Raw genomic sequence first — 16,673 nt, 5'->3', positions numbered from 1 at the left:
ATCTTTTAATTTGGGTCAGATTTTTTTTTCCAATAAAATTTTGCTATTTCTAAATTTTATGTCCAATTCATTTTTCAGAGTAATTTGGTTGATATATGAAAATCAGATTTGGTACTCACAAAATTATGTATGGTTTTTAAAAACAAACTGGTCAGGGGTCCGGTTATCGGTTTGAATAGTTTGACCATTCAACCCAAACGGCTGGTTTGTTCTGACAAAAAATAAAAAATTTTGGAAAATGGTCAAAATGGTTTGAATGGTTCAAACGGTTAATCAGCCTATTCAGCGGTTTGCTGACCAAAATCAATGGCTTTAGGAGAAAACGGGTGACCGGTTCCCGATTTTTCTGATCTAGATTTTAAAAACCATGAAATTATGCTCATACCATTCTCATAGCACTTTTCAGCCATATATTATTAAGAATATCTCTCCATGAATAAAAAGATACATATATCGAAATATTCCAATGTATAGCTGAAGATGGTTGTAAAATCACAATTTTGTGAGAACTGAATCTACCCTCTATATATGTTACTATAATTGGGATTAATTGGAATTTGTAACAACATAACGCTGAACTAATGGTTTGAGACCAGCAATTCATACACATACATTGGGTGGAGCCATAGGCTTCTAATCTATACAGTACATCTTAGGTATGACTTCTAAAAAATTCTTTGATCTTTTGGGTTATACCTCATACTATATAGGCTGCGTTTCATAAGAGTGCAAAAAGTATATATATATATATATAAATGCAGACTTGGTTAGATTTGCAGTAATAGATTTTGTATTTGTGTTTAACTCTGATCGGTTCAAACATGAATTTCAAGAGTGGAGTCTATCTTATATTGACCAACTTTGTGTGTGACCCATTTTCAAATGCAAAAAGTTAGGAAAACAAATTCACTTACAATTTTAGATAAATCTTAACCAAACACCTGCAAGACCATACTGGAATACAATTTTAATTCTGCATTTGAGCTCCTATTAAACGCAGCCATAACATTGCATTATAGTGCATAATATGCAGTCCAAGAATGTTCACGTAATAAAAAGTGCAGTTTTTTTTTGAGAATGACGATTCAGACCAGTGTTAGAATTTATAGGCCTAAAGTATAATTGGGGTAGGTGTCGGTTCTGAATTAATTCCAATTTATGGGTGGGTATTGATGCATAGAATAGGGGTAATTGACCTTTTGAAAATACTGTAGATCTGTAGGAAATCAGAATTCTATAATGGGTCTGTCCGTACTTTTCCATTTTTTGGGGTTTTTTGGATTGATGTCAAATTCACAGACAGGATGTGATTTATAGGAGGGAGGGCTACTGGACTGCAAATTATATTTTTGAAGGGATTTGCAGTCCAAAAATCTTTTTTTTTTTTTTTTTTGGGTTTGGATGCAATATTAATGCAAAAGGTCAAATGAACGGTGATCAAATAGCTCAATTAGTAAATTGGATGAATTGTCCCAACGGTGTTGGTCGTTTAGCCCATTTTGCAGATCTCCATGTAATACCGACATCATTGCTCATAAGATTTCCATTCTCCAAGATATTAGAAATTGATGGAACGTTGGTTAGGATTTTGACTTAACACCAATCAAACTAGGCTAATTCTAGGCTAGGATGTTAGGTTAGACCAACAAAACCTGTTCCCTAACAGGAACCCAGAAGTAGGTCAGGTCATCATCAAGTCGTCGTCATCATTTAAGCCTTAACCCAACTTATAATGTCCGGTACATGAATCGTGTTTTATCATTCTGTTATGTTATTTGTTGGTAAGTTATTGGCACTCAAATCAACCCTTATTACTTCTATCCAATCTGGGTCTGTTCTCAATTCTTTGAGTTTGGATTGACTCCCTACATATGGGATTCCCATAGCACATCCCACCCATGAATTAGGAATATCTATCATGTAGTGTGGGACACGTTCTGTATGATGCCAATGAATTCCATTTCTTCTATCCCTTTTAATTTGTCACAGGTCATTTTTTTCTAACAGGAAGAGAGAAGCAGATGGGCCTGGTTAATGGGCTCTCCGGGCCCAATTCGAATTGAGATGCCTGTAAATTTTTTCTCCAAGCATTTAAATTTTTGTTGCTTGATTGAATTGAACCCGGTCTGGCTCTCTGTCTGACGTTTTTAGACGGGTGTGAGCTTTTTAGCTGAGATCGGCTTCAGTATTTCATGGGAAGATATTAGGTTATGAACTTATGATGGCTGTTGGAATGGACTTTGCTCCGACTGAATCCTGTTTCTTCTTAGCTGCCTACCTGGATCTTAATCAAATGGTCTTGATTCAACACGTGTGACACTTGACCGTTGGATTCACCACACGAGCTAAGCTATCCTCGTCAAACAGGACTTGGCAGAGGTGTTTATTGGATTCCAATCTGACCGTTAAAACTGGACCATCAAGTTGCATCTACGTAGGAGATCGCGTTCAATTTTCTCCCGTTCGTTGACTATGCACTTCACTCACGTCGTCTGCCGTCTCACGGGGGCAGAAAATCCCCGGTTAGTCGCGTTCGAGCCCTCTCCAACTCACAACAGTGCTATCTCTCAACTGAAAACCAAACTAATATCTCTACAGAAGAAAAATGGCGGGAGAAGAAGACCATAACCCTAGATTCTTTGTCGCAGTTCATGTAGGCGCAGGTTTTCACGCTCCTTCTAACGAGAAAGCTCTCAGGGTAGCCATGAAACGAGCTTGCTTTGCAGCTGCTTCAATTCTTCGCAAGGTATTCTTCCAATCGAGATACTATTTATTTAGTTTAGTTTGGTATTATTCTTTTAGACTGATTATTATGTTATAAAGCGCTATTTAACGCCACTTGCTTCGATTCCTTTTTTTTTTTTTTTTACTGTTTCCAATTCTAACTATGTTATTGAAAAGAGGAAAACATTTATGCGAATGTAGAAACGGAGACAAACCAATCTGTTATGCTTGTTTTCTCCTCTCCCTATTCTTCTTATTCTTGTGAGGTTACTAATACAAATTATTGACAAAAAGAACAAATTATGCGTGTAATATATGCTGGAATTTTAACAACTTACCTCTTTACCTCTAAAAAATGTATGCTGGAATGTTAGTAATGTGCGAGACCAGATTTCAGCTTGCTCTGACCAAGGATTAGTACTATGCCGAAATTTCTGAACTGCTAAGTCTTTGTTCTTGTATTGAGGAGGCTAGAACTAATCCATAGAGAACAATATTTGTCCTATAATGTTGGCCTAAAAATGGATAGGAAATAAAAAGAAGTTTTTTAGATATCCAGGCGAGGTAGGATTAGGAATTATAGAAGATAAGAGATTGAAATAGAAAAAAAATAAGGGATAAACAAAGAAAAGAAATGAGAATGGATACAGTTACCGTTTCTTCTGGTGGGTTGCTTGTGTGCTTGAACAAACGTTTCCAGTGATGAGATCTTTATTGCCAGTATTTAAGATAATTGGTAGCTGCAGAGAGGAAAAAGAAGCTTTGGCCCCTGTTCACATGTTCACACATGATACAAATTGGCTTTGTGTTACGATCCATTTGTCCCATGTTGGTAGTATGGGATGCTAATGTGAGGTATCCCACATCAATAGTATGGGATGCTGTTGTGGGGTATATATGTGCATGGGTTCCCTCCCTCTAACAGCTAGCTTTTAGGGGTGAGTTCTCCTAAGGCACATAACACTTTGTGATTCAGAAGAACTCCCTTAGGGTATTGAGGGGTATTTAGTATTTACACTCCAAGGTATTAGCTTACATGGCAATAAGAGAAAATAATCCGTTGTGATTTATAATGTTTCTCTCATCTGATAAGGCACATAATCTATCAAAACTTTACTTAAACCCTATGATGTGTCGATGTCTCACTTTCAGCTTCATATCTAGTTGCCAGTGATTTGGCAGACTTTCTACAGATGGTCTTCACACCCAAGACTTGCTTAGATGCTTGGCTCTTGGTGCTTGATACGTACCTAGACATGCTTGGAACTACAGCATTTGGTACTTGATACCCATTATGCAGTATTTGGCATCTAGTTAATTTAATTTGCCAATCATAGTTGATAGAGTTCTAGTTGTTTCTTCTCACATATAAGCTTTATGAACAACTAATGTCCAACTATTAAGTTAGCCCCTATGTAGGTAACATTGAACAACAGTTGGTCGTTTAAGACTGCCATTGTTTTCAATACCAACGTTGCTTAACCTACTAACATTGAACAACAGTTTTAGGACTGTCATTGTTTTCAATGACTTGCTGTGGCACCAGTCCATCCATTTAACTTTGAATAAATTTCCTTGCTAACAATTTTGTTTTTTTTTTCCAATATTGACAGGAAGGAGCCCTATATGAGCCAATGCTTACTTGTATCCTTAGACTGGGACTTGAGGAATGAGGACACTTTAATATGAATTGGTTTACATCAAAACCACACACTGGCAACATTGAGAATATCCCATTGGCTTTCATGTTATCAAATGAAGTTTAAATGAAACTGAAAACACTAGTGCTTGAGGTGGTGAAGGTTTTTCTGGAGTTAGAAGAAAGAGAAAAAGATAGTAAGAATCATCCTAATTTGGTTGTCTGGATTATATTAGGTAGTGACAGGTGGTTGAGGAGGTTGTTTTCTTTTTTATTTAGTTTTGGCTTGGTTTTAGAGATTTGGAATTTTGCAGTTTTTCAGTTCAGAAAGGTCTTTTTCAGGAGGCAAAGTTAATTCAGTTAGAAGGATATCTGAAACATTAAGGTGAATCTCTGCATAAGGTGGTGAAGGTTCTTGCTGCTGTTTTGAGTTGGTTTGGGTCATGGTGCTATCTTTTTGAGTATTTTTTTATCAATAACTGGCTGGCTATCTTATTGAGTACTGCTTGCTGTTTTTCTGTGTTTGTTCAAGTAGTTGGGTGGGACTGAATTCGCTGATCCTTGTCAGTTAGGGGTTGGGTTTCTGGGGGGACAAGGGATCTTTTGCTTTATATGAGGTGATGCCTTGTCACCGAAATTTGTATGCTTTATCTATTTTCTTCTTAATGAATTTTTATTTATTATAAAAGTAGTTGGGATAAGGCAAGGTGCCAACCAGCTGGTTGGTAAGGTCTCTTGCTGGTCGTAGCGGAGGCTTGGGTTCAAATCCCGCCAGCCACCTGCACCTGGGTTGGGGGATGGGCTACCCCCGTTGTGTAGCCCTTCAAAAGATATCAAAAGTAGTTGGGATAAGGCTTGGATGATGATGATAAAAAAAACATAGTGTTGGGCAGAGTGTTGTACAGCCAGCTATGTTGTATGGAGTGGAGTGTTGGGCAGTCAAGAAACATGTCCAAATAATGAGTTTGGAAGAAACACATATGCTGAGATGGACGAGTGGAAAAACTAGAATGTTTAGGTCAGAAGTGAAGTCATTCGAAGGAACCGAAGAGTACCTCCAACAAGTGATAAAAATGAGAGAAAGTAGACTATGATGGTTTGGTCAAGCGCATAGAAGACCATTGACAGCACCTCATAAGAAGAAGTGATCCATTGCAAGTTGAAGGGGGTAGGACTAGGGGTAGACCAAAAAGGACATGAGTCGAAGTAGTAAGAAATGATTTAAGCGCTCATAATTTAACAATGGATATGACATTAAACAGAATAGAATTATGAAACATGACTCATGTTGCTGACCCCATATGGTTGGAATAAGGCTTGGATGACGATGACAACAATGATTAAAAACACTTAGTATTGAAAGTTTTCATGCTTTGTCACGTAAAAGAATTATTACAAATTGTAAAAGATTATATTGTCTGATTGACGTCTAAGTTGGTCTATAAATACCCCTCCTTTTCTGCTCCTTGAGAGGATTATTATCTGGAAGAGGAAAGAATACTCCTTATAGAGTTAGGAGCTTCCTTTTCACTCTACAACAACCTACCATTCTCCAACTCTGGCAACAAATCTCACCACTGGAAATCTCTTATTAGCCCAAGAAATTTGCTAGAATCGGATTATCGGAGGTTCCTGTGATTGAGTCTCCAAAAAATGCCATTACTTTAGCTTAAGTGCTTAACTGCATGATCCATTGCAAATGCAACAACCGATTGACAGAAGATCAGGTTATTTTTTATCATGTTATGTAGAACTACTGCAAACTTCCTGGCGTTCCTTTTGTTTTATTTATTTATTTGCAAGATGCATGCCGCACAGGAGATGGTTGTACGTTGCTATGTTAAATCACAAATTCCATCTTTTTATCAGTAGGAAATTCTTAACCAAAACCAATTAATCAAGAAAGGATAAAGTCAATTCAGTATTGAGAACTTCAGGTTAGCATGTTCTGTGGGTTTTATGAAGCTGTTTGAAACAAGTACTATGCTTCCTATGGTTCTGCTGAAGTATACCAGCCTTTAATTATTGTCTTCTTTTGTTTGCTCGGGTTTAGGGTTCTGGTGGGTGTATTGATGCAGTTTCAGCAGCCATTCAAGTATTGGAGGTAGTGTACTCTTCATTTTGTAATTTCATGGTATTGGTTTAGTTATATTTATCTCAGAAATTCAGTGATTCAGCTAAAGTGCTAAATGTTTAAACACTGAAAGTTACTGATAAAAAATATAAACAATGAACAACTTATCTTATTATCTTTTGTTGCCAACATTTCTTTCTTTTTTTGAAACCATGTGCTTTTTTGGTAAGTTCAACACGTGCTGATTTTTTTTTTTTTTGATAGATCATTCAACACGTGTGCTCAATTGTTATAGAAGTGTATGAAACTTTTTGCATGCTGCTTGTCCCTGTTTTCTTTTATGTTTAAATGTTTGTAAGAAAACTTTGCAAAGTTATTTTGATCTATTAAAGGAAGTTTCTTCCTATTCTTCTATAGATTTACCATTCTTGGTGAAAACAAAATTTTCTATTTATGGTAACTTTTGGACCTACTATCTATAATAATTCCTGTAATTGCTATTGATAGTAAAATCGCTATTTACTATTTTATTAGCAATTTCTGGTTTCTTTACATTTAGTTTTAATGGGATTAGTAATGACTTGTTAGAATTGTTTTGGGAGTCCCCATAGAAGTTGTTTTAGCCTTTTGGATCAGTTTTTTTTTTTTTGAGAAAAGGTTAACTTTATTCGAAAAAAAGAGGTACATGAGGAGATGTACACAACAGATAAACACTCAAAAAGTTACATAGGCAGAGAACTATCACTAAAAAGGTAATCCCTGTGAGCACCAGGTTTAACTAGACTATCAGCTTCAGAGTTTAGCTCCCTCGGAATCCAGACCATATGGGCATTTAAAGAAGCGAGGATGTCTCTCACTTCAGCCAGGTTGTGAGCTAAGGCCCACTGTCAGGATTAGAAAGCCAATTAATGGTGTTGGCTGAATCTCCTTTAATGGTAAGATTTAGTAAGCCCATGTCTTTTGCAATCCTGATGCCGGTTAGAGCTGCCATGACTTTGGCCTTTGTTGAGGAGGCTATCCCAATCGGCCCACTAAAAGCCCAACTGATAATACCATTTCTATTTCGAATTACACCTCCAATACTCGCTACACCTGGGTTTCCAAAAGCGCTCCCATCAAAGTACAAGGTCGTCTCGCCTTCACCTACGGGGAGTGATGAGTTGTGTTTGATTAGAGTGAAGGAAATTTACAACATTTCTTTGGAGGTCATCAAAGGTGACACCTCTAAAGTGAGTTGAGCTGGAAGTCCACAAGAAGCATTGTAACATATTAGAGAAATCAGTTCCTCAAAGTTTTTTGTTCTATTGGTAAACACATGGTTATTTCTCTCTTCCCAAATGCTCCAGAAAATAGCATGTGCAGCAGATTTCCATAAAGTTTTCCTTCTTTTGCTCAATCCTCTTCCTGACCATTGCCCTAAGCATTCAACCACATTTTCTAGGAAAACCCAGCTGTATTCAAATAATGATAGAAAAAAGTTCCAAAATTTTCAAATTTCCTCACAGTGGAGCAGGATATGGTTGGTAGATTCCCCAGCTTTAAGGCAGAAACAACAAACGTGAAGAGATAGATAAGACCTTCCATGGTTCTTTTTCTGAAGGAGGTCATAAGTGTTGATTTTCTTTAAGCTGGCTTCCCACACAAAAAAAAAAAAACAGACCCTGGAAGGGATATGAGCACACCAGATTCTCTTGTAGGGGTACTGATCAGTAGTTTGTTCTTCCCTAACTACAGCCTTGAAGCAAGATTTGGTTGAAAACTAACCTGATGGGTGAAGGGTCCACACACGAAGGTCAGGGGAATTTTGTGAGAGGTATACCTCTCTTAGGGTGTGCAAGAAGCTAGTGATTTCACTAAGTTCCAGGTCCCTTAGGGGTCTCCTAAGGGTTAGATTCCAATTGAAATAAGGGGGGAGGGGGGTAAAACCTGGGATATGGAAGCTTCTTGGTTTAAGGTAAGGATGAATAGACGAGGGAAGGAGTTGGCTAAGGTAGAATTACCCCACCAAAGGTCAGTCCAAAACTTAATTCTATTGCCCTTTCCCACCTTATATCTGATAAAGAATATGAAAATATTGTAAGTCGAGATTATACCTTTCCAAGAGTGGGTGTCTTTGACTCGATTCAAGTGAAGCTTGCTATCCCAACCGTTGGCATGCTTCCCGTATTTGTTAGTGATTACAGTAGTCCAAAGCGCACTTGGCTCTAGAGGGAATCGCCACAACCATTTACTAAGAAGAGTTGTGTTTCTTTCTTTCAAGTGACCTACTCCCAATCCACCATCTTCCTTTGGTTTGCTAACCTGAAACCACTTCACAAGGTGAGAACCCCTTTCCCCCCCTCCTTCCCAAATAAAGTTTCTCTAAAGCTTTTCTAACTGAATGGCTATCTTGTTGGGCATGCGGAAGATAGAAAGGTAATAGGTGGGAAGGTTTGCCAAGGATGCTCTAACTAGAGTAAGCCTCCTCCCTTTTGACAAGTAGTTCCTTTTCCATGTGGCTAATTTCTTCTCACATTTTTCTAGAATTGGTTCCCAAAAGCTTTGATTTCTCAGATTCCCTCCAAGAGGCATCCCCAGATAGGAGAAGGGGAGATTCTCTGCTTTACATCCCAAGATCTTTGTGAAAGTATTCAAGGAATGAGCATCAGCTAGATTTAGGCCAACAATACTGCTCTTTGAGAAGTTTACTTGCAGTCCAAAAATCCATTCAAAACAGGTGATGACCCTTTTCAAATTTGACACAAAATCTTCATCAGCCTCTAAGAAAAGGATAGTGTCATCGACAAACTGGAGATGAGATATCTGGGTGGCTTCCCATCCGACTTCAAATCCTCTCAAAAGTCCAAGAGAGATAGTCTTATTCACCAGTTGGCTAAAAATTTCTATGACTAGAGTAAAAAGCAATGGGGAGAGGGGGCAGCCTTGTCTTAGGCCTCTGTTGGCGTTAAAATATCCTTTTGGCTACCCATTAATTAGAACTGAGAAACAGGTGGAGCTTATGCATCCCTCAACCAGCTTATACATCCCTCAACCCACTAAATCCACTTGTTTCCAAATCCCATTAGTCTCATTGTTTCCATGAGACACTCCCAATCTACTTTGTCGTATGCTTTTTCCAAATCGAGTTTCACAATCACACCTGGTTTGCCATTCAGCTTCCTCTCTTCAACACATTCGTTTGCTATTAGGATGTTGTCAATGATTTGTCGCCTTTTGATGAATGCAAGTTGATTCGGGGAGATGATTTCACCTAAAACTTTCTTTAATCTTTCAGCTAGAACCTTCGCTAAAATTTTGTATACACTCCCAATCAAACTGATAGGTCTAAAATCTTTTGCTTCTAAAGTATCCTTTCTCTTGGGAACCAAGCATATGGAATTAGAGTTATTTCCTTTGTTTACAATGGATGAATGATAGAAATCATTAAACACATGTATTAAATCCAAACTGATGATGCTCCAACAAATCTGGTAAAAGAAAATTGGGAAACCATCAAGGCCAAGGGCTCTATCTCCATCCATGCTAAAAACTGCATCCTTTACTTCTTGTTCTTGAAACTCTCTTTCTAACCACAATTTGTTCTCCTCCGACAGTTTGAGACCTTCCCAAGAGCTTAAAGAGAGTTTTTTGCTTTCTTTCTTTGAGTAAAGATCTTTGAAGAAGTATAAGAGTAGAAACCACTGATTGCAGTTTTAAATAAATTCATCATGAAGAGAAAGAAGAAGGTGAAGAGTTTCAGCAGTAGAGAATAAAAGAGGAGAAGAAAAGGAGTAGGATGCCAACCAGAATTGAATTGGTTCTGGCCGCCAACCTCGCTTTGTATTATATGCTCAACTCAAAAGAATAAGAGATTACAAGAATGCCCTTAGTAGGGCGGCTACTTAAGTAGCTGAACAGTTACAACTTAAAAACATAAACTAATGGGCCTAAAGCCCAACAACTTCCTAACTTAACAACTTAAAAATAAGAAATAAATAACTGGGCCCAATAACTAGAAATTGGCCCAACTCAACACTCTCCCTCAAGTTGGGAGTAAATGTCACACATTCCCAACTTGCGTAGATCATGCTCCAGCTTGTTTCTCGCAACACCTTTTGTGAGAACATCAGCAAGCTGCAAATCAGAAGCAATGTATGGGAGACAAACTTCCCTAGAAGTCACCCTTTCTCTGATGAAGTGTCTATCCACTTCAATGTGCTTTGCCCGATCATGCTGAACTGGGTTATGGGCAATGTTAATTGCTGCCTGATTATCACAGTACAACATCAAAGGTTCTTTTGCCTTTACACCAATCTATCCTAACAAGGAACGGATCTAGAGAAGTTTTGAAACTCCATGTGCCATGGCTCTGTATTCTGCTTCTGCACTTGATCTTGCCACCACTGTCTGTTTCTTACTTTTCCACGAGACTAGATTACCCCCAGCAAGGGTGTAGACTCTTGAAGTAGATCTCCTGTCATCAAGGCATCCTGCCCAATCAACATCTGTATAAGCCTCTAGCTTCAGCTGTCCATGATTAGCAAATAGTATGCCTCTGCCTGGGTGTCCCTTCAAATAAGCTAGAATCCTGTCAACAGCCTCCCAATGCTGGACTCGTGGGACATTCATGTATTGACTCACCACACTCACTGCATAGGAGATGTCTGGTCTTGTCATACACAAATACAACAGCCGCCCCACAAATCTCTAATATCTCTCAATGTCTTTTACCAGCTCACCTTCTGATGCATTAATTCTGTGATTCTGATCAATAGGAGTACTAAACTGCCTTTGTTCCAAGCTTCCCTGTTTCTTGTAGAAGATCCAAAACATACTTCCTCGGAGAAATGAAGATTCCATGTTTTGATCTTGCAACTTCAATGCCCAAGAAGTACTTAAGCTCTCCAAGATCCTTAATTTCAAATTCCCTGTGTAGATTCTTCTTCAAACTGTCAATCTCACTTAGGTCATTTCCTGTGACAACATTATCATCCACATAAACAATTAGGACTGACACCAAGGATCCCCTCCGCTTCACAAACAAGATATGGTCAGATTGAGTCTGAGAGTAGGCAAAAGCAACCAAGGCCTTCTTGAACCTGTCAAACCATGCTCTAGGTGACTGCTTTAAACCATAGCGACTTCTTAAGTTTGCATACCTTTCCCTTTTCAGCATCACTGTAGAAACCAGCAAGAAGATCCATATACACTTCCTCTTGCAAATCTCCATTTAGGAAAGCATTCTTCACATTAAGTTGAAACAAGGGCCAAGAGTATGTGGCAACAAGAGAAAGAAGTATTCGAACAGAAGTCATCTTTGTAACTGGTGCAAAGGTCTCTAAGTAATCAATGCCATAGGTCTGTGTGTACCCTTTTGCAACAAGTCTGGCCTTTTACCTTTCTATACTTCCATCTGCCTTATATTTGACTGTATAAACCCATTTGCATCCAATAGTCTCCTTGCCCTCAGGTAGATCCACAATCTCCCATGTTTGATTCTTAATTAAGGCTTCCATCTCTTCTTGCATAGTTGTCTTCCACTCAGGTTTGGAGAGAGCCTCACTGACACCCTTGGGTGCAGACACATAATCAAGAGAGGAAAAGAAAGCACAATAGGAAGGAGAAAGTCCACTGTAGGATAAATACTGTGAAATACAATGAGCAGTACACTTTCTCTTCCCTTTTCTGAGAGCAATAGGAAGGTCCAGGTAATCAATGGGAACTGCAACAGTAGAGGGATCAAGAGCAATACCTGAATCCGTGTCAGCTGAATCTGGAGTCTCCAAGGAACCGACAGGAAATGATGTGAGTTCTGCTGTAGTGGAACCAACCTCCCTGTGAAGTCTCTGTTGTGAGTAACACTGAGAAGAAGGATGCAAGGGAGGTGGTAAGGTAGGTGACATAGGAGGATCAGACACAGGAGTGGAAACAAGAACTAGAACCGGAAGAGGGATAGACTGCTCACTCACTTCCCCAAAAAACTCCCCCTGAGAAGGATTCTTCGAGAAGGAGGATGTGGACTCAAAAAAGGTGACATCCATAGTAACATACCGACTCCCAGAGACTGGATCATAGCAGCAGTACCCTTTCTGATTTTCTGCATATCCAAGGAGGACACACTTCTTTGCCTTTAGATCAAGCTTCGAACAATGAGGACCAAGAATATGTGCAAAGCAAATACACCCAAACACTCTGAGAGGAATATGGAACATCTCCCCCTCAAGAAAAAGGAGACTGAATGGGGTGCTAAATCCAAGTATACGGGAGGGCACCCAGTTAATCAAAAAGACTGCTGTGAGAACTGCATCACCCCAAAAACGAACTAGAACTGTAGATGTGATCATCATGCTTCTTGCAATCTCAACAATGTGCTAGTTCTTCCTTTCTACAACACCATTCTGTTGTGGACTGTAAGAACAACTGCTCTGATGGACAACACCATATTATAACAGATACGAAGCAAGATGTTTTTCAAAATATTCCCTGGCATTGTTTGATCTGAACACCTTTATTCGTATCCCAAACTGTGTTAACACCATCTGATGAAATTGCCTTACCAAGGATGGTACCTTATCTTGGGATTTCATTAAGTAAATCCAAGAATATCGAGAAAAATCATCCACAAATAAGAGAAAATATCGATAACCACCCATTGAAGGAACATGATAAGGTCCCCACACATCAAAATGAATAACATCAAAAGGAGATGAACATCTTTTATTACTAGCTTTAAAGGAATGTCTACAATGTTTTCTAAGTTGACAACCTTCACACACCAGACTTGACAAATTAACAGACTCAAAAAGCTTTGGAAACAAGAAACTCAAAGAAAAAAAAGACAGATGACCTGAACGATTATGCCAAAGCATAATCTGACTCACAGGCCCTGAATCACTACCCCTACTGACATTATGACCCTAATGAGGAAGCACATCCAGGAGGTAGATTCCATTCACTTTACGACCACTCCCAATTGTCCTCTTTGAATCCAGATCCTACAAAATACAATGGCCAGGAGAAAAAAATATTGAATAGTTCAAGTTCTTAGTCAAACTACTAACAGATAATAGGTTAGTACTCAATCTGGGAACATGAAGGACAGAGGTAAGGGAAATGGAATCATTAATCTTGACAGACCCCTTCCCAGCAATGGGAACATGAGATTCATCAGCTATGGAGACTCTGTCTCTGCCAGAACAGAGCTGGTAAGAGGAAAAGATAGTGGAACTATGGGTCATGTGCTTTGAGGCTCCAGAATCTATAATCTAAGGAGGCCCCTCCTTACCTGTAGTAAAAACATAATTTGTAATGGCATGTGAACTACCTGTGTGAGCAAAGGAAGTAGAGTGTGCTCCACCAGAATCACCTATACCTGGCTGGCCACCTGTTACTAAATTAAAACTGACTATATCCCGCTGATTTAAGAACTGCCCATATCTCTTAAGTTCGGCCCCCACTGCAGCAGCTTAAACAGACTCTAGAGTAGCTGCAGTGGGAGGGGCCGGTATGTCACCAGTGACTGCCATGTGAGCATTTCCCTTCTTGTTTTTGAGTCTATTCGGTACCAGATGAGGATGAAGCTTCCAGCAAGTATCTCTTGTGTGTTTAGGCTTCTTATAGTAGTTACAAATCAAATCGTTTTTGTCTTCCTTCTTGATTTCACTGCCACCCCAGACTCCACTTTGTTTAGGTCTCACAGTGCTAACCATGGCTGATTGATCAAAACCAAAATTTTTCATCATCACATTTCTCCTGCTCTCTTCCCCTGACACAAAAGCATATGCCTGAGAGAGAGTAACATTGTCCCTGGAAAGAATGTGCTGTCTTGCAATATCATACTCGGGATTAAGGCCAACAAGAAATTCAAAAACCCTATACTTCTCTAGGAGCTTCTGATAGGCAGCTGCATCCTTAGTGGTTTCCCAAACAACTATCTTCAGATGGTCAATCTCTTGCCACAGGTTTTTAAGGGCTGAAAAGTAAACAGCAATAGGTCTATCTCCATGCCTTGTAGCAATAATCCGACTTCTCAACTGATAAGTCCTAGCAACATTCTCCCTCTGTGAATAGGTTTCTGCAACCCCATCCCATATTTCCTTAGTTGTATTTGCCCACAAAAAATTTTTACCTATATGGGGCAGCATCAAATTACACAGGCAAGTCATCACCATATAGTTTTCTTGTACCCACCGGGAGTTGTTAGTTTCAGGTTTCACTTCTTCACTAGTGATATACCCTAACTTCCTACGAGCACCAATGGCCATCTTTGCAGATCGTGACCATTCTAAGTAATTTGAACCATCCAACTTAACTGTAGTAATGGTTCTAGCCCCGAGAAGGCCTCCGACACCTCCCGCTGGTCTCATTTCACTCTCGGGCTTGTTTTCAACTCCGTTACCCTCCATAATTATTAAAAAGGGGGTAAAAGGTTATTGTAATATGCAAGAATATCAAATAAATCACTTTTGGTACCAACGACACCCTTTTGGTGCCCTAGATGGCCCTTCCATAAAAGATTCCTTTTCTGCGGGATAGGAGAAGAGAGAGAAGAGATAACCGCTCTCTCCAAAAACCTCTAAAACAGGTAGGACTTGAACCGCCCCCCTTAGAAAGCTCCAAGGAACCCTAAAAAATTAGGGCGCCACTTCCTAGGTCAAAATTGAAGAGTCCAACAGAAACAGGACTCTCCCCTTTTCTTCAGTTTCTCCTGATTTTGATGGGAAACCCTAGAGCTACAGGGCAAACAGATCCACCAAAAACTGGGCTTACCTGAGATCTTCGACCAACCTCTTAAATCACCATGCAGTCAACCGATCTAGGGCTGCATGATAGGACAGCTCAAGGAACCTTCGGCCTGCTCTGATACCAAGTAGAAATCACTTATTGCAGTTTTAGATAAATTCCTTGTGAAGAGAAAGAAGAAGGTGAAGAGTTTCAGCAGTAGAGAAGAAAAGGAGTAGGATGTTAACCAGAATTGAATTGGTTCTGGCCGCCAACCTCTCTTTGTATTATATACTCAACTTAAAAGAATAAGAGATTACAAGAATGCCCTCAGTAGGGCGGCTACTTAAGTAGCTGAACAGTTACAACTTAAAAACATAAACTAATGGGCCTAAAGCCCAACAACTTCCTAACTTAACAACTTAAAAATAAGAAATAAATAACTGGGCCCAATAACTAGAAATCGGCCCAACTCAACAATAAGAAAGCTTCAGAAATTTCCTCAAGGTCCTCCACTTCTCGTTGCCCAATTTTTAATTTTGTTATAATATTTCTTTTCCACCTACCAGATGCATATATATGGAAGAACCCAGAGTTATTGTCCCCCTCTTTTAACCATCTGACCCTAGATCTTTGTCTCCAGTAAACTTTCTCTCCATACTACCTTTTCCCATTCTTTTCTTAGCCCAAATCTTCTCCTTCTTTCATTCTCATCTAGATGACCAATCTGCTCCTTTTGGTCTAAATCATCCAACTCAGATAAGAGTGCTGATTTCTCTTCCTTAAAGGCTTTAAATTCCTCTTTGGCCCATTCTTTTAACTTTTTACAAATTTTAATTTTTCCAAAAATCTATACCCTGGCCAACCTTCTGTCTTACATTCCTCCCATCATGAGGCAACCTTTTTGCAGAAGTCTTTGTGTTCCATCCAAAATTTTTCCAGCCTGAAAGGGGTTTTCCCTTTAATCTCCAAATCTGTACTTAAAGGGATAGGCCAGTGATCCGAGTTACATCGGGAGCGGATATCCTGAAAGGTCAGGGGGTTATGGGCTTCCCAATCTGAAGTAATTAGAAATCTATCAAGCCTACAACTCAAGGCATTCTCCTACATGTTCGACCAGGTAAAGTTACCATTCCTTAATGGGAGGTCATGCAGCCTGTGTCTGGAAATAAAATTGGAGAACTCCCTCATGCTTCTATTTACCCTCTTCCCCTTTGAGTGTTCCTGATTGAATCTCGTGACATTGAAGTCTCCTCTCACACATCAGGGAAACTCATCATGTTCATGCAAGGAATCCAGCTCTTCCCAAAACCTACTCCTATTTGATGGATCATTAGGGCCATAAACTGTTGTTAGAATCCAGGTGAAACCATCTGCTTTGTTTGTGAAAAGTATTGAAAGGGAGAATTCGCCTCTATCTACTTCCACTCCTGAAACCACGTCTTCTCTCCACATGACAAGGATCCCTCCTGAAGTGCCTATGGCTGGAAGGGCAGCCCAATTTCTGCCTCTTAAACCCCATATTGCTCTAATTAA

The 16,673-nt window shown here is 39.3% G+C and overlaps 1 protein-coding gene across 4 annotated transcripts in view; it reads left to right on the top strand.

Annotated features, from left to right (window-relative positions):
- Nucleotides 1–2,255: 2,255 nt before the first annotated feature.
- The window catches only part of LOC104601932 (N-terminal nucleophile aminohydrolases (Ntn hydrolases) superfamily protein), a 37,886-nt gene continuing 23,468 nt past the window's right edge, over nucleotides 2,256–16,673 (top strand). For 2 of the 4 annotated variants that reach the window (XR_016084731.1, XR_016084732.1), the window contains exons 1-2: nucleotides 2,256–2,746; nucleotides 6,417–6,467. Coding sequence is in view for 2 of the 4 variants with exons in the window: in XM_010265436.3 (XP_010263738.1) it covers nucleotides 2,606–2,746; nucleotides 6,417–6,467 (192 nt within the window). In the remaining 2 variants the exon portion in view is untranslated. The remainder of the gene's footprint in view (nucleotides 2,747–6,416; nucleotides 6,468–16,673) is intronic. The other 2 variants (XM_010265436.3, XM_010265431.3) reach the window with 2 other exon arrangements.

The sequence above is a fragment of the Nelumbo nucifera genome, chromosome 3 (genome assembly GCF_055504915.1).
Source record: "Nelumbo nucifera cultivar China Antique chromosome 3, China Antique-T2T, whole genome shotgun sequence".
In the NCBI taxonomy this organism is placed as follows: domain Eukaryota; kingdom Viridiplantae; phylum Streptophyta; class Magnoliopsida; order Proteales; family Nelumbonaceae; genus Nelumbo; species Nelumbo nucifera.
Note: the sequence above shows the minus strand (reverse complement) of the source record. Positions and strands in the feature narration are given on the sequence as shown.